Source organism: Vespa mandarinia, chromosome 6, assembly GCF_050613455.1.
Source record: "Vespa mandarinia isolate Hongniang chromosome 6, ASM5061345v1, whole genome shotgun sequence".
NCBI lineage: Eukaryota > Metazoa > Arthropoda > Insecta > Hymenoptera > Vespidae > Vespa > Vespa mandarinia.
Window position 1 is genome coordinate 8542501 of NC_140815.1, and position 23630 is coordinate 8566130.

At 33.6% G+C, this 23630-nt stretch overlaps 1 protein-coding gene across 6 annotated transcripts in view; it reads left to right on the forward strand.

Moving 5' to 3' along the window:
* Positions 1-23630, forward strand: part of nAChRalpha6 (nicotinic acetylcholine receptor alpha6) — a 246307-nt gene that overhangs the window by 194971 nt on the left and 27706 nt on the right. Inside the window, exon 9 of one of the 6 annotated variants that reach the window (XM_085657695.1) lies at positions 6555-6641. The exons of the other annotated variants lie outside the window; for them this stretch is intronic. Coding sequence (XP_085513821.1) covers positions 6555-6641 — 87 coding nt within the window. The remainder of the gene's footprint in view (positions 1-6554; positions 6642-23630) is intronic. 6 annotated transcript variants of the gene reach the window in all.

Sequence of the window (23630 nt, forward strand, 5' to 3'; positions counted from 1 at the left end):
CTGTCTTCAATTCTCTTTCTCTCTCTCTCTCTCTGTCTGTCTGGTTGTCTGTCTGTCTGTCTCTCGCTGCTCTCTTTCAATTAACAGTTTCGTAGTTTAATTGAATTAATAAAAAGAAGAGAAAGAGTGAAAAAGAGAGGGAGAGAGAAAGAAAAAAAAACGAAAAAAAATGAAGAAGAAGAAGAAGAAGAACAAAAAATATCAAGGATTATATAACGGGAGTGACGTAGAGGAAAAAAAAATTGGGTTTATGTTATACATATATCTATACTTTGGATTACCTTCCCTTTACCAATACCAATACATTAACTTGTGCCAGTGGAAAAGTCTTCTCTCGTTTTCCTCCTCACGTTTCGACGGTAAGATTACCATTTTTCATATGGAAAATGAAGATCCTTCGTGGTTTCGACGGACCTTTCAGTAAGGAGAGTACCCCTCTTTCTTTATCTCTCTCTCTCTCTCTCTCTCTCTCCCTCTCTCTCTCCCTCTCTGTCTCTCTCTCTCTCTCTCTCTCTCTCTCTCTCTCTCTCTCTCTCTCTCTCTCTAATGCTTTTCTCGTGAACATCATTCTCTTGATATTTTTTTTTTTTTTTTTTTTAATAAAAGCGATACCAAGGATTCTCTTTGATACTTATCTCATTCTTCGATTCGATCTTATAGTAAAGATAATCATCATTGCAAAAATTAATAACTCAATCCAACGTATAGATTTTATCATTTGTATATGCTCGATTTAAAAAAAAAATACAAAAAAAAAGTACAATACATCGTTAGAAAATACTTCTTCATTTCGATAAAAAATAACATACAAATACGTATAAATTCGATAATCCGAAATATATAATATATTAATCGTACGTCGAAGTATCGTGCGAAATTGTAAGAAATTTTGAAATCATTCTTTTTTTTTCCTTTTTCCTTTTCTTTTTTATAAAAGCCCGTTAAATCACCGAGAACGATTTCGTAAAATTAAACTTCCGGATAACGAGTCATTCGTCCCTCTAACAACGTTCCCGTCTTCCCATCGTTATCTTTACTTTTTTCTATCTTTAACGAGGCGCGATTAATGAGCTACAGGTATGAAATTAATTGGAAATATGTGTCCTTGTTCGCTCGATCACGAGGATCTATTTTTTTCCCCCATTTTTTTCTCTCATCTTCTTCTTCTTCTTCTTCTTTTCTTTTATTTTTGATTCCTCTTTTTTCGACAAAAAGAAGGCGGGAAAAGGGTATACCGAAAAATTCGTACGTGGAATGTTCTCGTTGGATTATAGTTATTGTCGTTCCGTGTCGTAATCCTCGTCGTTGTCGTTGTCCTCGTCATCCTATTCGACGTCGTCGTCGTTGTCGTCGTCGACAATGATGGTGGCATCGAATGAAGAAACTTTTTTCACTTTGCTTCGGTCTACCATTTTCGGCGAAAATTTCATCAGAACTTTGACGATAACCATTGACCCACGTCGTCGCTCCACGGCTTCGCTATGTCTCGCTCGCTCCCACAATTGTTTTTTCTTTTTTTTTTTTCTTCGTTTTGCTTTTTTTTTTTTCTTTTATATGTATATATATATATTTTTTTTTTTCCCCTCGACTCAGTCAATCGTTCCTTTTCCGGTACTGTCATAAAACGAGTACATCAGAAAAAGAAAAAGAAGATGAAGATGAAGAGGAAAAAGATGAAGAAAACAAAGTGTAGGTCCTTTTAAGAGAAATTTAATGTCACTCTTGCGTGATATATTCAATGCTTTTTCAAAGCACTCTCTCTCTTTCTCTCTCTCTCTCTCTCTCTCTATCTCCCTTTCTCTTTCTTTTCTCTTTTATCGAATTCATTTATCTTCGATCTAACCATCTCTACGTTCACGCCCGACGAAACATAATAATTTCATTTCTATTCATTCCTATCGTCATTTTTAATGAGATACGAGTATCGTTGGTTCGTTCGGTCGGTCGATTTTTATCTTTTATTTCTATAAACGTAGAAAATTTATAAATCGATTTACAAAGAATGAATAGATAGAATTGAAAGAGGAAGAGGAAGAAAAAGGAAGAAGTAATAGGAAAGGATGACTATGAAGTTGATGATGATGATGAAGAAGAAGAAGAAGAATTCGTGAGAATAATATTTTCACGTCGCGGATTTTGAAAGGCTAAACTAAAACGATTCGGACGATCGGAACGGATGAAACGAAGCGAATCGCGGTTTACTTCTGACTTTATCAAGGGATTCGATGGATTTCCATAAACGAACTGGGTTCCGGTACGATCACGTTCTCGCCCATATGGAAATTTGCATCCTCGCTATTCCTCCTTGCTATTCCTCCTCCTTCTCTTCCTCTTCCTCTTTCACCTAGCCTTCCACCCCTTTCCCTATCATGACGAAGGGGCAATAACGGATGAAAGAAAAGGCAAAAAAAGAAAAAAAAGAAAAAAATGAAAAAGAAAAAAAGCAGTAGAAAACGTTTTACAACTTTTTATGTGCATAATATTTCCCACGCACTTCTCTCTCTTTCTCTCTCTCTCTCTCTCTCTCTCTCTTTCTCTTGTTTTCTCTCTTTCTCGTATAGATATGTGTCTAGTTCGACCTTATGTAAAACGACGCGAAATTGAAATGTAGAAAAGGCAGTATGAAGGGATTGGCGTTTTTATTATTGTTGGAATATCGCCGGGCAGGATACGCGTATTATCGACATTTAAAAAAAAAGAAAAAGAAAAAATGATAGAAGAAAGACAAAAAAAAATAACTAGCGAGAGAGAGAGAGAGAGAGAGAAACCTTGGATTGAGTCGTTTGTCGTTCGTTAGAAAAGGAAAAAAAAAAAAAAAGAAAAAGAAAGAAAAAAAAATGAAAAATGTATTGTAATCTAAAAATCTGCCTTTCTATCGTAGTACATCGTTATCGGTAATCGTCTTCATTCGATTTTTCGACGTATCGAGGATATTCTATCTAATCGAGAAAAGAGAGAGAAGAGTGGGGAAGTGGGAGAGAAAGGGAAGGGAAAAAAAATAACTAAAGCCTCTCCGGTGTCACGAAAAACGGAAAACGGAAAACGGATACGTTTAGCTAGTGTAACATTCGCGACACTTTATTGCTTTCTCCTTTTTCCTATCGTTATCCAACTCGAATGACTTTTCTCGTATCGTTGGAGAAAGATTACACACTGATACACACATACATATATACATACACAGATTTACATTCATCGTCGAAGTATCGAAAGGAGAATCGAGAGCAAAGCTAGCACGACATTTGAAAATTTCGTTGGACTCTCTTCCTTTATTTCTCTTTCTCTCTCTCTCTCTCTCTCTATCTACCTATCTAACTATCTGTTTCTCTCTATCTCTCTCTCTCTCCCACTCTTTCTTTCTTTTTAGTGAACGACAATATATAGAAAACGATTTTCCATATGTTCACATGGACAACGTTAAAATGTAGAAAGTGGTGGCACGTGCCAATATACGTATATATAACTTCCGTCGAATCCAACGATAGTCGTGTTTAAAGCGTTTCGTTTTTTCATCCCTCCGTCCCACTGTTCCTTCTTCCGTCCTTCCGATTTGTTCGTTTCGTATATCGAAATTCTATAGACTGGAAGAGGTAATAGTTCGACGACAATATACATATGTACCAACGTTTAAAAGCCATCATCGTTTCGATGTCCACTCCAGAACGACAACGACAATGACGACGACCAAGTTTCTCTCTCTCTCTTTCTCTCATTCGATACGTCGTTGAAGAGTTCGCGTTTGAAAGTGGACCCTGTGTATCTCTACGAGTAGTTTCATGTTCTAGCCGTAGGTATTCGATTTTTTGCTCTCTCTCTCTCTCTCTCTCTCTCTCTCTCTCTCTCTCTCTCTCTCTCTGTCTTATTTTTTAATCTTCTTTTTTTCTATCTATTTCTTTTGTTCCTTTTATCTCGTCATCTTTATCTATCTCTTTCTATTTATCCATTTCAACTATTTTCTTTTACGTCGAACGAACTATAATATCGAATAAGGGATCATAATTATCGTTTTAAGGATGGAAAATCGATTTCACCGTGTATTTCAATCTCTCGCTGAATTTAATCCCTTAGTTAATGACTTTTTCTTATCCTCTTTTCTTTCTCCCTATCTCTTTCTCTCTCTCTCTCTCTCTCTCTCTCTCTCTCTCTCTCTCTCTCTCTCCTTCTTCTTCCTCTTTTTCTTTTTCTTCTTTCTTATCTTTTTATCTCGTCTTTGAGTTAACTTTATTTAAAATGAATGAACTCTTTCCGTTCGATTCCGTTCCACTGTTAATGTCGTGAAAAGTATGTTCGACTTATATCATTCTAGTATCGGCAAATATTTGTTCGCGAGTGTCCTTTTCACATACACGTTTTCTACTCGAAAAGCGTATCTCTCTCTCTCTCTCTCTCTCTCTCTCTCTCTTTCTCTCTTTCTCTCTTTTCCCTTTGCACTACATACTCGTACAAACGTTCGGAAATAAACATTTGCTTAACGTTCGGAAAAGCTTCGAAACGTTCGATGCGTGAATAGACGGTGGAAAAGTAAGAAAGAGACAGAGAGAGAGAGAGAGAGAGAGAGAGAGAGAAAGAACGGCGAAGAAAAATATATATATATATATGTATATATATAAATAAATAAATATATATATATATATATATATATATATATATGTAGGAAAAGAGAGAGAGAGTAGTTTGGAAAATGCTTTTTCCCAGAATGAGATACGTTTCTTCGCGTGACGGTTCATTTCCACGGATGTAATACTTTTCTCGATTTGTCGATTCGTTAACGACAAAGCTACCAGCTTCGAGTGTCCTTCGAGCTTTTTGAAAAGCTCTCTTAGTCCGACATCGTAAAAATATTCATTTGCGCTTTTTCTTTTTTTTTTTTTTTATCAGTATCTACATATACTTAACTCTTTGAATTCGTTCCTCGAGAAATTTCGATTTACGACGTGTTTCCTTTGAGAAAAAGAAAGAAAAAGAAAAAAAAAAGAAAAAGAAAAAAAAAAGAAAAAGAAAAAAAAAGAAAAAGAATAAAAAAAGAAAACTGATGATCGTCATTAATATTCTTTTTTTTCTTTTTTTATCGTTCGTATCCATAGGCGGAAGAATGATTAAAAATTAAGAGGGAAAAAAAAATGAAAGAAAGAGAAGGAATTAATAAATAATGGAGACAAATATCTCGACGTTATACTTACATTTCGTATATACATCATATATATATATATATATGTATATGTAAAAACTTCCCTATGAAAAATATATTGTAGAAAAACGGATTAATGGTCTCAAACGTCATTCGTTATTACGTAATTTCTTTTTATTTATTATGTACCCTTCCTATTTCTTTGTCTTATCCTTTACATGTTCATCCGGACAAATAGCACGTTTCCATCTTTTACCCCGTGCAAAGAGTAATATGTCTCTTATGGCTTCGTTATATGAAATAATCCCGGAAACGTCAAAAGCAACGTTTGTTTCTTTTTGAACGTATTAATCGCGTTGCTCGCGACCGCTTGATAGCAACCAGACGAAATAAAGAAAAAGGAATGATCTCTAAAGCTAGGAAACAAAGAAGCCAGTAGGTTTTTTCCTCTAATGAGGAAACGTTTCTTTCCTTTCGAGTTTCCCCTATCTCCCTCTTTCTTCCTTCCTTCCTTCCTCCATTCTTGTTTTTTCTTTCATACTTTTTTTCTTTTTTTATTTCTTCTTTCTCTTTTCTTTCCTTTTCTTTTCTTTTTCTCTATCTCGTTTTTCCCCCCGAGATATTGATTTTTCTCGCTCATACCTGTCAAAAGTAATTATCATTCCTTTGTTCTTTCATATAATTCTGTTAAAAATATTCCTCGAAGATCGGATTCGATGATCGATTCATCGTCCTTTTTTTTCTTTTCCCTCTCTCTCTCTCTCTCTCTCTCTCTCTCTCTCTGTATCTATCTATCTATCTCTTTCGATACCTCTTTATCTTCTTCTTTTTCGTTTCACTTTTTCTTTCCTTTCTTCTCGTACCGTGTCATCGTACCGAATACACGCATGCATACAGACATTAAGTTAATTTATTTATATCTTTCCCGAAGAAATACTTTTATTTATCGAGACGTGTGACATGCACATTTGAATGACATTATTATATGAGAAAATTAAATGTCGTTTGCATGTGCATTTGCACTTTTAATCGATACATCTATTTTTATTTTGTTCAAACTTTCTCTCTCTCTCTCTCTCTCTCTCTCTCTCTCTTTCTCTTTCTTTCGAGATGAAGAAAGAAATTCCTAAACTGGCATAGAAATTTACTCGTTTTCCAATGTCTTTCAACGTCCTGTTGTTCGTTGAATGATCGAAAGAAAAGGATAATTAAACTTTATTAAAATGAACGCGTATCATCGTCCTGTGAAGGATGTGATTATTAAATAATTATAAACAGGGGAGAAAAGTAGTAGGAATCGTCGAAGCTCGCGATAGTCGCCTTGGTTTTTGCACTCGCAAGAGTTGTGAAAAGCAATTAACGGCGTACTTTCTGGACTCTGATAAAAACGGAGTACACTGAGCACGATTGGCTGCGATTGTTTCAGGAGTGACCATCTTGCTATCGCTGACGGTGTTCCTGAATCTCGTTGCCGAGACCCTACCCCAGGTCTCCGACGCTATACCCCTGTTAGGTACAAATCGACTTTTTTTATAACAAATCAACGAATTAAGAAAAAAAAAAAAAGAAAGAAAAAACAAATAAACAAGCAAATAAATAATCCAAAAATAAACGGCGTTTCTCGATACTTGTCACGGACGATGCGCGTGTTCCCGTTGTTTCGCGAGAACAGAAGAGACATCAGAGGTATTTTTTTATTATTATTATTAATTCTGTTATATTTTGTGATAAATCATTTTTTTCCTTTTTTCTTTTTTTTCTTTTTTTTCATTTAATCAGACAATGTTATAGAAATGCGTTATAAAAAGTAAAATTTTGAAGGTATATTACAAGATCCAACTTCTGTTATTCTTTTTATAAAATAATCGAAAATGAATTAAAAAGAACGTAGGATTTTACGTATGTTAAGCGAGGATATTGATCGAAGGGTTAGTAGAAGAAAAAAGAAAAAAAAAAAAAAGAAAAAGGAAGAAAAAGAACCGATTGGAAATTCGCGTAAAGGTGCGAAACATTGAAAAGGCAATTTAGTTTTTCAGTCTTCATGTCCAGGCAACGAAATGTCGCGTCCTCTCGTCGAGGGACGCACAAATCGTCGAAGCGAAACTTTCGAAAACTACCAGTTGCTTCTTTATCGAATTGTTCCGAGCGAGTGACCTCTCCTACTCGCTGGACACGCTTCTCTTCCTCATATCTACCCTGAGGAAAGATATGGAAGGAGAAACAAAAGTTACAATTTTTTTTTCTAAAAATCGATTACACCGACTATTAACCAAAAGTAAAAACAAAAGGAATTATACTTGAATATTAATCGTCGAAATTTTTTTCTTTGTTTTTTTTTTTCTTTCTCCTCGAGCAAAATTCATTCCTTATTCTCGTAAAAAAAAAAAAAAAAAAAAATAAAGAAGAAAAAATGAAGAAGAAAAGAAAAGAAACTTGCCGTTTTCAGGCCGTGAGAAATTGGGCAGATAGATGAAAAAAAATAAGGAAGAAAGAAAAAATAAAAAAAGAAAGAAAGAGGAAAAAAAAGCAAGATCTTTCGACGTTGTTACGTAGCTATTTGGGAACCGTGTACTTACTTACTTTCTTTTCGACGATGCCCCAAACTTTTACGAACGTAAGACGTTATCCGCGAAAACTCAAGAAAAGAGTTCGGCAAGGAAGTTCAAAGAAGAGAGCTGACTCTTCTCTTGCCGGAAATTTGAGTTAATCACGTTGGGAAACGTTACTACTACTACTATTACTACTACTACTACTACTATTACTACAACTGGTATTAGGTCGGCTAGAAAATGCAATTCTTTTAACGTCTTGGTCCTTTCCAAAACTCTAATGAGAATTTTATGAGAAATTTTTACCACTCTTTCTCTCTCTCTTTTAATATTATGGCATCACTGTTTTTTTTTCTTTTTTTTTTTGAATATTCGTATAGCAATAAGAAATTTTTTATATCGGAAAAAACGGAAAATTTTCAATGTTCCATTGTTATTTATTTTTAAAAATCGTTGTTGCGAATAGGCGATAGTTAAATCTGGAATGGAAGAGATTGGAAAGAAAAGTATTGGATAGAGTTATTCGTTTTTCGAAGAGAAGAGCTCGCTAGATTCAACGCGTTTCCCAACTTGCTCGAATTTAATTGAATAAGTTCGAAGTTCGAATACGAGACGACGAACAGGATAGAGGAAAAAAAGAGAGAGAGAGAGAGAGAGAGAGAGGTACATTTTTCTTTCTTTCTTTCTTTCTATTTTTTTTCTTCTTTTCTTCTCTATGGCACAGTTGTCCTCGTCGAGGGTGATTTCGAGCAATGCACGCGCAGCTAGAAATCGATTAACCCTGACACGTTTTCTTTCCTATCTCTACCTCTTTGCTCCAACTTTGACTTGCCGCGAGGTGCGTTGAAATCAAATTACATTTACCGACGACGTATAAATTGACGGATGAGAAAATTCGTCGGGCTCTTTATTTGGTATTTCCACGTTTTCCGATACGACACGAGATCCTTTCGGTATATTTGATTTTCCAAATTTTCTATAGGGGAAACGACAACGAGAATTTCTTTTTATTATCGCTTGATTACTTCAAGAAATCAAAAAGAAAAATAAAATAAAATAAATAAAACAACGAAGAAAAAAAAGAAAGTGATAAAATGCAATTTGTCCCTTCAAATAAATTACATCTCTTTTTTCCCTTGACTTTTATATTTTTATATTTTTATTTTTGTTTGATACAATATTTACATGCAATAATTTTCAATATATTCACTTTAATTAACTATTTTACCCTCTTATTAACCCGATAGCAAAACTCCATCTTATTACTTTCCGCTTGAAAAAGTTTCTTTCAAGAAGCCGAATCTTCGAAGGTCCATGATTTTTCTACCGTGAAGGATTCATTTACGTGTTACTATACGGCTAGTCGTCCCACGGGAAACACCGAAGGATCTGTCGATTTTCTTCGCTCCTCCTCTTTCTCCTCCTACTCCTCCTCCTTTTCCCTAGAGCCCCTCTTATTTACCCTTTTCTTTCTCAACCATCCATTTCAAGCTTGGAAGGCCGTCAGCTTGGATTTATCGGCGATCGTACTAAATTAAAACTTGTCCTGCTATTTCTTTGAATGTTCTCTTCTTGTCAATTTCTATCTCTCTCTCTCTCTCTCTCTCTCTCTCTCTCTCTTCTTCTCTCTCTTTTTCTCTACCTATAAAAAAATGTTATACGAATTTCAATCGACATCGAAGTTTACCATTCGAAAAGATTCAATATATGAGACTGTCAATTCGTAAAGAAAGAAAGGAAAAAAAGGAAAAAGAAAATAATTAACAATGGAGATCAAAAGATTGGTGTGACTTAAAACTCGATATGTTTCGACCATTCAAGACATAACATACAATAACAAATAAAGATATCCTAAAATCTATCTCTTACTTGACATCATATTAGTATCGTTAAAAAATAACGTAACCCTATCTCTCTCTCTCTCTCTCTCTCTCTCTCTTACACATTCATATACATTCACGCATACACATATATACACACACATATATGTACAGATATACAGGTACACTTTCTATAGCTTCCCTAAGGACAGTATATTTTTTTCTCCTTTAACAACGCGATTGAGTTAATCGATAATTTAATCGTCGAGGAAGATAAAAGACTCTCTCTCTCTCTCTCTCTCTCTCTCTCTCTCTCTCTCTCTCTCTCTCGCTCACTCACTCATTCACTCACTCAGTCACTCACTCTTACACACTTATACGCTTACAATGATCTCTTTAGAACGTAAGCATAGGAAAAGAGACTATAGGAGTGGCGTTGTTTAAAGAGGAAAGATAAAGAGAGAGAGAGAGAGAGAGAGAGAGAGAGAGAGAGAGAGAGAGAAGGATGGAACGCGTATGCGCTAGGATGGCAAGTCGACTGTAAGTTAGTAAAGTGCATGCTAATTAATGAGGTTGGACCTTGTGCACGCACGGGACAAGTTCAAAATGTATGTATGTAAGAGAGTGAGAGAGATAGAGGGATAGAGAGAGAGAGAGAGAGAGAGAGAGAGAGAGACAGAGAGAATTTGCTATTGCCGGTCATACGACGAGATACGAAGAGTAGAGACACTTTCAACTTCGTTATTGCAGTTACCTTGAGAATATACGTAATATTAGTAAAGAGATACTCTTAAACATCGTTCTATCAATCGTACGCTTAGAAGATCGAAAGAAGAATCTCTTTGTACATTATCGTACGTGATTCCATCGAAACTCGTACAAGAAAAGCTCCGGAATATTTCCTGGATTTTCTAAGGGGAAAAAAAAAAAAAGAAAAGAAATGAAAACATCTGACGAATAAAAGTATTGATAGGGCAATCGAATTTATTCTACTTTTATCTTATTCCCTTTATAACGAGTTTTCGAATGATCGATTCCAGGCATCGATGTTTTAACAGTCGATTTATTATCGGTTTCCGCGAGTGTACATCCGAATGTTTATTTGTTTCAATTTATGAGATATTTTATACAATGAAAAATATCAACGCGAAATGTTTATATTATTTTTTTTTTTACTCGATATAACGATGTTTCCATTGTTATTCGTGAATATTATGTTGTGAAAAGGAGGATAGAAAGATCATATGTTAAGATAAATTTAATTTAATTAATATATATATATATATATTAATTTGTTAAAAGGACAAGTCGAATATTATGTTTAATTATGATCTTTTCGATGTATCGAAATGCGCTGTGTCGAAAAATTTCGTAATTTTTTTTTTTTTTTTATATATTATTAGAGTATATTTTTTTCCTCCCTTTCCTTTTCTTTTTTCCTTTTCCTTCCTTGAAAGATGTTTTCCATCTCGTCGAAAATAAAAGGCTAATACGGTATGTTCGTGCTTTGGATTCGTGGGGTTCCTGCCATACTGTTTTATTCCGTATTCATATTTCCTTGTTTATTTTTTGGCCGCGTAGATACTACTAGCATCGTCGACACTCAGGGAATCTTGTTATATCTTATTTATCAGCGTACGTTTCGAGCATACGTAATATCTGCATCTCTCGTAGCTATACTTTAGCGAATGAGTGGTACACGGTACGTACGTACGTACGTACGTATGTATGTAATGTATGTATGTATGTATGTATGTACGTACATACGTTGTTACTAAAGCAAAACAGACGTGACATTTGCTTTATAATTCTTTTTTTTTTTCCTCTTTTTACTTTGTTTTTTTTTTTTTTTTTTTTTTATACTCGTTGGACACGTATGTGTACATATTGTCACACAACGTTTACGAGATATGGAACGTATCTATTAAACTTGATATATATCCGTATGTGAATATATATATATATATATATATATATATATCTTTGCAATAGCGTTTTCAGCTTGTATTAGAAATCCCTCGAAATATCGATCAAATGATTCTTTAACGTTGACATCAAAAACGAATTGTCCAATCGTGAATGAAATTCTATGCGATTATGGTATCATGTAAATGTAATACGTATTCCTACAAACTTTTCGATATAATATCGAACGTAACACTTTAATGTCGCTGTTAACGTGAATTTGTATTGAAATTTACACGGATATTTCCTTCGGATAATTTTTCATCCTGAATTTATATTATCATTGTGTAAGTTTTACAAGTATATATACAGATTCCCTTTTTTTCTTTTTCTTTTTTATGTCCGAAATATAAATCACTTTCATAGAGTTCCCTTTATAAAATACATAATTTTCTTAAAGAGGAGGAACGAAGTAGAGGAGGGAAAAAAAAAAAAAAGAAAAGAATTAATTAATGTACTTTAATTATCGTTCCTCTTATGCACCTGTGCTCGATATTATTAAAGACTATAACGTAAATACATACCCCTACTTTAGCTTTAATAATGTCCCAGAAGCACTAGTCGACCATTTGTCCCGTTAAGAATATTTTCATGATGCGAGATACTAACTAACTCTTAACCGAAATGACAAATAAATTTTCTATATAACTCTCTCTCACCCTCTCACTCCTCTCTCTCTCTCTCTCTCTCTCTCATTCTCTGTTTTTCTCTAGCCCAGTTTCTATAGGCCAACGTTATAGCGTTCCATAATTAATATCAATCGGCGAAGAGGACTATACTTAGTTGGAACTATGCGACGAGTTACATCGTCTATTTATCATTTAATAAACCAACACGCTTAAACTGCCTTCAATGTTGAATCGCTTATTTAGACGAAAGTGTAATGTGTTTTAGAACATTTTTTTTCTATTTATTTATATGTATTTATATATACATATATTCGTATATGTATTTGTACATACGTATAATATATATATATATATATTTTTTTTTTTAATAATATAATATATTTTTAAAAAAATATATATATATATATGTATATTTTTTTTTCATTTTCTTTTTCTTTTTTCTTTTTTTCTTTCCTTTAAAAAAGAAGATGGATCTTGTAAAATGTATTTGAGAAGATTGCAATGAATGAACATATAATCCTATGAAGTCTCTTCTATTCTCGCAACATCGTGCTAAGAACAACGTAATCTATTAAATATATTTGAAATTTGTATGAAACGCGCAAGAGATAACCGTACGTGGAAAGAAACGAAAGAGAAATATAACGTGATGTACGTTCTTTTGAAGAAAGAAAATAATTGAAACCTATTCGTTCAACTTTGTGAAAACAATTTAATTCACTTTCGTGCTCTTTCTTTCCTCGTTTTATGTACATAAGTCGGAACGATAGCGAATCATAATCGTTTTCGTGATCGTCGTGACGATTTGCGCGAACTATCTTTCTCTCCCTTTGTCTCTCTCTCTCTCTCTCTCTCTCTCTTTCTTTCTTTCTCTCTCTCTCTCTATTTTATTTTTCATGTTCACGTCAAATTGGCGCGACGAAACGAAATTATGAAAGAAATACACGTTGCCCGAAAGGAGATACAACGTTTGTATATATATATATATATATATATATATATATATATAAAAGTGTATTTATGTATGTATGTGTGTGTGTGTATATCTCGTATACATATATATATATATATATATTTATACACGATATACATATATACAACATAATTAATTATCATCACGTAGAGAGATCTCAGATGAGAATATGTGTGTGCCTTTTAATTGAGAAAATACGTAATAGATAATACGTATATAAATTTAAGTGAGAAAATAAATAAACATATATGCGTGTGTGTATGTATGCATCATTACGAGTGACCAAACGTATGCAAGTAAGTATGTATGTATGTATGTATGTATGTACGTACGTACGTACGTACGTACGTACGAGCGTGTTTGTTGCATCTTTGGACATGTATGCGTGTGTGTGCGTATGTGTTTATATATGTATGAATGTATTTACTAGACGCGTAACACAATTTTGCTTTTACTTTCGCATCGAGTTGTCTGGTCGGTGAATATGGCGAGGGTAACCGGTGCGTTTCTTTCTCTGTCTCTATTTGTTCTCTATTCTATTTCTTTCTTTCTTTCTTTCTTTCTTTCTTTCTTTCTTTCTTTCTTTTTTCCTTCTTCTTCTACTTCTTCTCCTTCTTTTTTTCGTTCTCTTTTTTGTGTCTGTATTTTTCCCCCCTCCCCCAACATCTCTCCTTTCCCTTGCTTTTCTCTCTTTTTAACGTTTTTGCCCTTACCATCCCTTTTTTTCCTTTTTTTCTTTAGTACCAGCGGTAATTGCCTGGCTTCGTGTCGTTCAAACTGCGAGAGAAGTTTTAAACCGAATAGAGCTTGTTCCTCATATTTTGCTTCGCTGTTCTTTGCTCTTTCTCTTATTCTTCTTCATTATTATCATGATCATCATCATCATCATCATCATCATCATAATCATCATTATTATCATCATCATCATCTTTTTCTTCGTCTATTTTATATCTTTCTCTTGTTCCTTCTCTTACATATCTTTTCCCTTTTGTTATGAATTTTATTTAATAGTCAGTATATTGTTAATTGCAATTAATTATTTCGAGATTTGTTAAAGAACATTGACGCTAATATCCCTTTATGTCCTTCGTTCTCGATCGACCGGCAAAATGTTATATATGGTAAAATAAATAATCTGATAAAATATTTTGGATTACGAGATGATCTTGCCGAGGAATTTGTTCTTTTTTTTTTTTTCTTTTATATCTGATATAATGATACAATTACGAGAAAGTACGAATCATTTATCAGGACGAAAAGAAAACGTATTTATAATATATCGAACATATATGATATATTTAAATTTTGAATAGGAACGACACGTTCGATTTTCGCCGACATTAATTTTTATTTTATCTCTTGCATGTATAATATTGCCGACTCTTCTTCTTCTTCTTCTTCTTCTTTTTTTTTCTCTTACCTTTATTCTAGATAATAATCAATCACCGTACTGTTTTCATCCTTTAGTACGGATCTGGGATCTGTCTTTTCTCAAGAGAGAGACAAAAAAAAAAAAAAAGAAAAAGAAAAAAAAATGAGAAAATAAAACGAACCGATTCTTAGATTACCATGGAAGAATACTCGTAAATTTTGAAGGAACATCGATTCGTCTCGAAAAAATTCATATATCCTGGCTCTCGTCTTGGTATCATCGTTCCAAAGACGATTTTATTTACGATACACGAATCGACGTTCGTAAAGAAGAAAAAGCAATTTTCTTTAAGCGAATCACTTTAAAACCGTCTCTCTCTCTCTCTCTCTCTCTTCGGCTCTCCTTCTCTCTTTCTATCGTTGAACAAAGTAGATCACGAAAAAGCAAAGTAACGTTGATAAGCGTGGAAACAAGAAGGAACGCCTTACTTGAAAATAGCTTTTCCTTCGACGGAATTTCTCTATCCGTCCTCCTTCTACTTCTCTACTTTCTCTTCTTCTTTTTCTTTTTTTTCTTCTTCTTCTTCTTTGTCTTCCTTTTTTTTTTCTTTCTTCCTTCTTTTCCTTTCGAAAGGCAAAAGACGGTTTACGAGCGAGCTACGTCTCTTCCCTTTCTGAGAGATTCTTATTATTCAAACTTCTCCAAAGTTTCGTCGACGCAATTCAGGGAGGAGAAACAGGAGGAGGATGAGGAGGAGAAGGAGGAAGAAGAAGATGAAGGAGGTAGAGGAGAAAGGAGGAGGATAAGGAGAGTAGGAGAAAGGTTCTGTAAAGACCGAACAAAATTATTTGCATCGGGAAAGAATTCGACTGTTTGTGCGAAAATCCTTTCTACTAGTCAGGGATTTTCGACTGTACTGCAAGAGAATCGAAAGGAGAGGAGAAGAAAAAAAAAAGCTCAGGGGAGCAATGGAAGAAAAGAAAAGAAAAGAGGGAAAGGTCCGAGAGAGATATACGAGTCTAACGAAGAAAGAAAGAAAGAAAAAAAGAAAGAAGTAGAGAGAGAGAGAGAGAGAGAGAAGAAGATGAAAGTAGAAAAGAGGTCGAAACGTATTTCAACGTCGTCTCAAGAATACGTCGACTTTCGTCACCTTTTCTTTCTTTTATTTCTTTTATATAATAGGTTACATACGTCGACCGAGCCAAATAATTCACTTTAACGTACGATTGATGTTCCAATAAAATTCCGTAAAGAGAGGGAAAGAGTAAAGGACGATTATGTAGAAAATCTAAGCTCTAGAACGACGAGACAGCGTGAAGAAATATGTCATTAAATCGGAGATGTCAAAACATTTCGATGATTTTATTTTTAAAGAGCAACGAATAATAACTACGTCAGGTATAATATCGTCCGAAAGTAAACGCTACTTATGTATTATGTATATATACATATATACGTCCTGTATAATTACAATTTCAAACACCATTTATATAGGTAAGAAACTTTTTAAGCTCTTACAAAAGGCAAGATGTTTAACAAGAGACAACCAAGGAATATCCATGTACGAATATGTTGCCTAATACAGGAGGCTTATCAAGTTTATTATTGTTAGTCATTATTTGCAAGCATAATTGTTGTCAAAGTAAGAACCGTCTTTTCGTGTCATCTCCATTCGCTCGATGACGTAAAATAAACTTTCAAAGATTTTTACTAATTCGTCACTTTTCATTAATTAGTTTCATAAACGATCTTTTATATTTTTCGCGGATTACATTATCATGTATTTTCCGCGAGTACAGACGTTTGACGATGTTATTATAATTGAAAAAAAAAAAAAAAAAAAAAAAAAAAATAAATAAAACAAGGAAAGGAAACAAAAGAATGAATTAAATAAAAGTTTAATAAAAAGAGAGTAAAGTATATAAAAGGTTATTGTTCTCCGCGCTGTCTCTCGAATATGCAATGCGATATAAAAAACGCGGAACGTTGGCCGCATTTTTCCTTTGCCAGTTATATTTCAATAGATTCGGTCGACGTTTAAGAACCCTCAAGGCTCCTTTTCTTTCATTCATTTTCACGAGTTTACACCTCTACCAGCATCGTCACCACCCATCATCATCACCACCACTGGCTCTGCACATTTCTAACCCTTTACTTCCGTCAATGTGACTCTCCTCTTGACGCTATTAACACTTCCGATAACGGCATTTAAACCATCACACCGAATTCTCTTTCAATACTGAATATATCCTTTAAATCTATCTATTTATTTCATTACATTGGATCATTGATATCGTACAGAATCCAATTTATTTCAATTCACGAATAACTAGAAAAGTATCGTATCAATAGTGTGTCAAGAAAGAAAAAAAAAAAAAAAAAAAAGAAAAGAAAAGAAAAAACAAAAAAAGAAAAAAGAACAATCCACTAATAAATCTTCCCTTTGATGTTACGTTCTAAGTGATAAAAGAAAAAAAAAAAAAAAGGAAAACTCCCATCCTTAGGACATTCTCAATAGATTGTCCTAGGACACTTGTCTCGTTCAAAGTACCCTATCCACCTCGCAAGTTGGAAACTAAACGTAGTCTTTAAATCCCCTGACTGTCAAGAACCTGGATCAACCCTTTAAGGTATCTAGGATCAACGAATGTACGGATGAACGAACACGTGTCGTTCCTTTCAAGGATGTTCAGATACACGACGCGTTGAGAACGGCCTGTCGAGCTCGATCGTTTTCTTTCTCGCCAATTCTTTTTCGCGCCTTCGTAAAAATTGAAACGGCTGCTGGAAATGTAAGCGGATCGAGAAAGAAGATTTACCTTGCTTTATTTAACGAGTTAAATGACGGTGTAACGAAAAAAAGAAAAGTAAAAAAAAAGAAAAAAAAGAAGAAGAAAGAAGAAATTTTATCCTCGACGAGAACGAAAGAAGATAAGAAAAAAAAATCTAGAATGATAATTCATTTCGATCTGTGTTCTTTGTTATAACTCGTAAATCGAGATAAACCTTGGGTTTTAATAATATCCTTATCATTTTTTACGTCTCTCTCTCTCTCTCTCTTTTTCTCTTTTATAAAAAAAAAAATACTCTTGTGTCTTTCCGTTTCCAAGATCTTTTAATATTTAACACCAACAACGAAAAGATAAAAGTACTTTATCTAGAAATATTCTTTTTCCTTTTTCTATTATTTGATTTTTTTGTTTACTTCCATTTTTTTTTTTCTTTTTTTCCCTCTATTAATTTCTCACATCGTGATAGAACGAATCCAGACCTTTTTAATCCAAACTTCATTGATTTGCTACTGCTATTAAGTTCTTACCATTCTTATTAATTTTTCTCTCTATCTTTCTCTTATCTCTACATCCATTTCTATTAACGCGCGCACATACACGTAATTATACAAATTCTAATCTCAATATAGAATATATGTATATTGTACACATTGAGATATAAATACTTAGATATGTGTATGTGTGTGGGTGTGTGTGTGCGCGCGCTCGCGTGTTGAGTTAACTCGGCTGTCGCTTCGCTACTGCTTCTTCGTCTTTTACGAATTTGCGTATGTATATATATATATATATATATATATATATATATATTATATATTATATATATTTACACTTATATCTTTATATATATATATATATATATATATATATATATATATATATAAATATTAAATCTTTTTGCACAACACGACTGATAAATATACGCTACTCTTTCCTACGTTCGCTTCATTTTTACATATATATATATACATATTTATACTATATATTGTATATTTCTGACATATTTTTATACACGAATACATAACACCAATACATGCACATACACGCGCACACTGATAACTACGTAAAAATTTTAATAAACGCGATAGAGAGATACGAGGTTAATTAGTGATAGAAATGAATGAACTTTCATCTCATAGCTAACTTTATAACGGATAAAAGGTACATTATATTATTACGTTAGCTCGTTCTTTTATTTCTCGAAATTTCCTCGAATTCATATTTTTCAAAGGAAAACCATTCACGTTAACCATTACGTTATACATATATTCTTTCCTTCCAACGAAAGATAAACGGCTCTCCCAAGCGGCACCGAAATCGGCCGAGTATATTTCTTTTTCCTCGTCCGGTTTTGAAAAATGTATCGCTTTCAAGCGTTTTTGTTCCCATTTGACGAATGTATCCAATTATCTCGACGCATCTCGATCGATTCATACGAAGGAAAAAGGAAAATTACGATTTCAATAAAGAATTTTTATGATTTACGATTTATTATTAACGACGTATCCACGCCTTCGTAATATATATTTCTAATTAATTATCGCATTCTATGGCAAACTATTAGATTCATTTTTTTAACTTTTTAGATTAGATCTATGATTTTCTTATATGATCGACACAACAGAACAAAAAAAAAAAAAAGAAAAGAAAAAAAAAAAGAAAGAAAAAAGGAAAGAAAAAACTTTGTCATTTATATTTTCTCAAATATTTACTTCCTTCTTTTGTTCTCTCTCTCACTCCCCTCCTCTCCTTCCCTCTCTCTCTCTCTCTCTCTCTCTCTCTCTCGAAGACGCGAATACACCCGCGTTCGGTGGAAAGGTCCGTTCGTAACGCGGCATTGTCGTTACAACGATAAATCTAGCGTTGGAAAAGGCAACGGTTGTGCATCACCGCCTCCGTAACGTCGAGTTAAAAACCATCCTCATTATTCGCGGGAAAACAATGCGGGCAACAGGAATGACGGTGGCGCTAGGCGAATGCACCGAGCGTTTCTCTCCTGAGCGTGAATCATGCCCGACAGTGACATTTTTTAGCGGCATTCGGGGAAAAAAAAAAAAAGAAAAGAAGAAAAAGAAACAAGGAAAAAATAAAAAAAAAACTTTTTGGGTCCATTGATTTCACGTAAAGCGAGAGGCAAAACCAACGTGAAACTGAAACGAATTTTCTTACGCACACATACATAAATTTGTATATGTGTGTGTGTGTGTGTGTATATATATATGTATATATATTTACGATAATATTTCTTCTAGAAACTCGTGTAAGCGATGCCTGTCTTGTTGTCAAAATTAATTCATTCATCAAATATTTTTAATTCAGAGAATTCGTCAAAAAAAAAAAAGAAAAAAAAAAGAAGAAGAAGAAGAAGAAGAAAAAGAAAAAGGAGAAAAAACAAGATACAAAAGAAAAAAAGAAAAATCAAAGTTTCTTCAGAGCCGATGAGATTTCAATAAATAATATCCTATGATGAAAAATACACATATAAGGAAAGAAGACGATATACATGTATAGGGAAACTCTAGATGGTCTAATATCGATGTGGTTTATATAATATTCATCGTTATATCGTGAAACCGCAAGCAAATAAAGGATTAATCGATCGGGGTTCTTCGTTCGAATTTCGTAACGTGTAGGTATATCAAAAAGTCACGTTTCACGGATAATAACGTCGATCTCGTGGCAGAGATAGAACTTATTTCAGTGTGTGTGTGTGTGTGTGTGTGTGTGTGCATAACTGTATATTTATATACATATATATATATATATATATATTCATAAATATATATATATTTATATAGATACAGACACACACACACACACACACACATATCTCTACATGGTATTATATCGTATCACCGCAAAAGTCACGCTTTACCGTAATATGTTTCAATCTCTCCGAGCGGTTATTTAAATAATTAAAGGATCGTTATCGAGCGAGCACATTCGTGCCTAAAGTTATTTATTTATTAACGCCTTCGTATCGTTCAACCAAAAGTTTGACTCTGAACTTGCAATAGAATTTTCTAAACGCAAGAGAATATATAATATGGGAAACGAGAACTCGTTATATTATTTCACATATTAGTTTGCGAAAAACAACCTCTTTTCGTTAACTTTTAGTTCCTTTATGTTTCCCTTATGCTCTCCTCTCTTTCTTTCTCTCTCTCTCTCTCTCTCTCTCTCTCTCTCTCTCTCTCTCTCTCTCTCTCTCTCTCGTACACGATTTTCGTTTTTACTGGTTCGTTTCAAACTTTCCAACGAGACACAGATTACGTACCGTGTTCGAAGATATCACAGAAAGAGAGAAGAGAAAAAGAGAGAAAGAGAGAGAGAGAGAGAAAGGGTAGCATAATTTCACGTTTGTATCGCTATGAAAATTGCCGTAACAACACACGTTCTTGGGTCACACAATCAACCCTTCTCATTGTTCTTCTCAACCGCATTTGAAAATCTCGCTTTTGTCTGTCCTCTCTCCCTCTCTCTCTCTCTCTCTTCTTTCTCTCATAAATGAATATACACCACGAATTATTTACACGAAGATTCCTGTGTTTGTGAAAAAGCAAATCCCTCGAAGAGTGTCCCTTTGATACAATCGTTATCGATTCATTCATATACTATAATATATTATATTAATCGATTTTATTCATTTATTTACTTTTTCTTTTTTTTTTTTTTTCATCGAAAGAAAAAATACATATTTCGCGATAAAAGTTCGTATCGTTGCGTGTCGATTGTCACTCAAAATAATTAACATCTATACGAACAACTATTATCCATTTATTTTCGATCCTGATTAAATTTGAACGCTCGATTTTGTGTTTCGATAGATCGACCATTCATCGATTTTATTTGTATTGGTCTTTTTTTTTCTTTTTTTTTTTTTTTGCGTTAAACTTACGTAAGCATCAAACACGCATAGGATGTAAACATGGTTGGATATTCACGGTATCTCCTAAGTCGTGTATACATAGATACACATGTTAACGTTTAAATACGACTACAGATTTTCTTTCGCACACATTAAGCCGATTTAACAGTCGGAAGCTCCTCCATAATTACTGCTTTCGAGTTTACACGACAAGTACCACCACACAACTTTCCCCCGAACTATTCCTCTTTTGTAATTCGTTGACTTTGTACTTACGACCGATGTTGGTCTACCCGAATGACCGCACAAATCGCATTCTAGAAACTATAGATTATCCTGAAAAATTATTTCCTTTCGCACTTAACGAGAGAAATTTATTTTGATTATTTTTTCCTTTCATCCTCCTTTTTTTTTCTTCTGTTTCTCGTTTTTATTTTTTATGTTTTGTTTACTCATTCATTCGTTTTCTCTAAAATGTATACTCATTTTCCTCTTTTTTTTCCCTTCTACTTTCTCTCTCTTTCTCTCGTTCTCTTTCTCTGTTCTTCTTAAACACTCCAATTACCTAATGTTTTTACGACTTCAACCTTCACATATTTAATCTAAAGATTTGTTCGGGCGCGAAGGAGTATTACTCTCATGTATTTTTAACGAACTCTAATATAAACAGACGCGCGTACATACATTTTCTAGGAGTACTTCGCATTAAACCAAATACCATGGGGGAAAAAAAAAAGAAAAAAATAAGAAAAAAAATAAGAAGAGAAGAGAAAAGATGAAAGGGACGTATCGATTAAAATCTCATTGCTTTTATTTCCTGACTTTTCGATCGTCATATTCAAGTTCAATAATTAAGAAAATTCGTTTCTCCCATCGAAAATTCCTTTTGTTGCCCGGCATTTTCTTATCGTTTCGATCGATAAGTGGGGTGGGGAGGAGGGTGGGGGTAGGATGGGACAAGAGAAAGAAAGGAGGATTACAAAAAGAAATATAAACGGAGTAGGGAGAGGGGTTTGTAAAGTGGTAGCTCGAAAGAGAACACGGATTTTCGCTCACGAATCGAAAAAAAAGCGAAGCTATGTGTTCAAGCGAGTGAGAGAGAAAGAAAAAGAGAGAGAGAGAGAGAGAGAGAGAAGAAAGAAGATCCTTCGAGCGACGGGCTTTTAACTCGATCGTAACCGTTACGAAAAATTATAGCCTTCGCGAAAGGCCTCCGGTTCGCTTTTGCTTTATAGGGAAAGCCAGATAATACCCCTTTAAAAGGGAGAGAATTAAATTTTATAAAACGTCCTCTCTAACATTTTCTTCATTCTTTTCTCTCTCTTTTTTTTCTATTATATCTATATTTATACATATATATATATATATTTTTTTTTTTTATTTTATTACTATTATTTCCTTCAAATAATCCGAATAATCTGAGCTATTGTCCGTCGTCGAATATCTTCGTACTTTTATGAAATATCTCGAAAAATTGTAACGCCTGCGAAGTAAAATATATATAAATAACTAAATAAATATATATAAAAGGAAAAGAAAAAAGAGGATACTAAAAAAGAAGAAAAATAAGAAGGAAAAATATAAAAAGAAAGATAAGAGAAAAAAGCAAGATACTAGTGTTGTCCACTCGACGACTCGGCGTACTTCGTTTTCGTGGATTATCGCTATCGTAAAACGACGAAAACGTCGTCGTCGTCGTCGTCGTCGTCGACTACGACTACGACGGCTACGACGACGAGATACATTCACTAATACCTATGTGTATTACACATCGATACAAATCTCGATTCGAAAATCGTGTAACTATATCGAAAGAGAGATACCCAACATAGGACGCATAGTAAAAAAGAAACGATTTAAGCCGTGATTTATTTGACATTGAAGCATTTCACCGATTCGAGAAAGAAAACACACACATATACACATGTAAACACCAAAATACGTATTTAAAATAGAGTAGGTATATACATGCATAAATATATACATACATTATATATATATATATATATATATATATATATATATATATATATATATAAATAGTTTTACTCTATCTTTCTCTTTTTATTTCTCGTAAAAATAATTCTGTGATCGTATAGATTTAACGAGCGTTTAATCATCCTCGATTTTTTTTTCTCTCCACTTGCATGAGCATAATTATTTTGATCGTTGCTATCTCTCGTTAGATATTACTAATTGCTGTTTAATTATTACCTATGAAAATACGGAGAAATTATTTTTTAATTGTTTCTTTTTTCTTTTAGTATTCTTTTTCTTCTTCTTTTTTTTTTTTTTTATTTTTTTTCTTGTTTATCATCGTATAAATATAAACTAATATATGATCGTTATGGTGATCGTAAATGAATCGATATCGATAGACCAATTGATTGATCTATCTCGACAAAGCTTCTACTTCTTTTATTTCTCGTTTACATTTTGTTCGTTTGCATTCGCAGAATTTTAATAAGATTTGTCTTAAATTATCTATCTATTTATCTATCTATCTATCTATCTATCTATCTATCTATCTATCTATC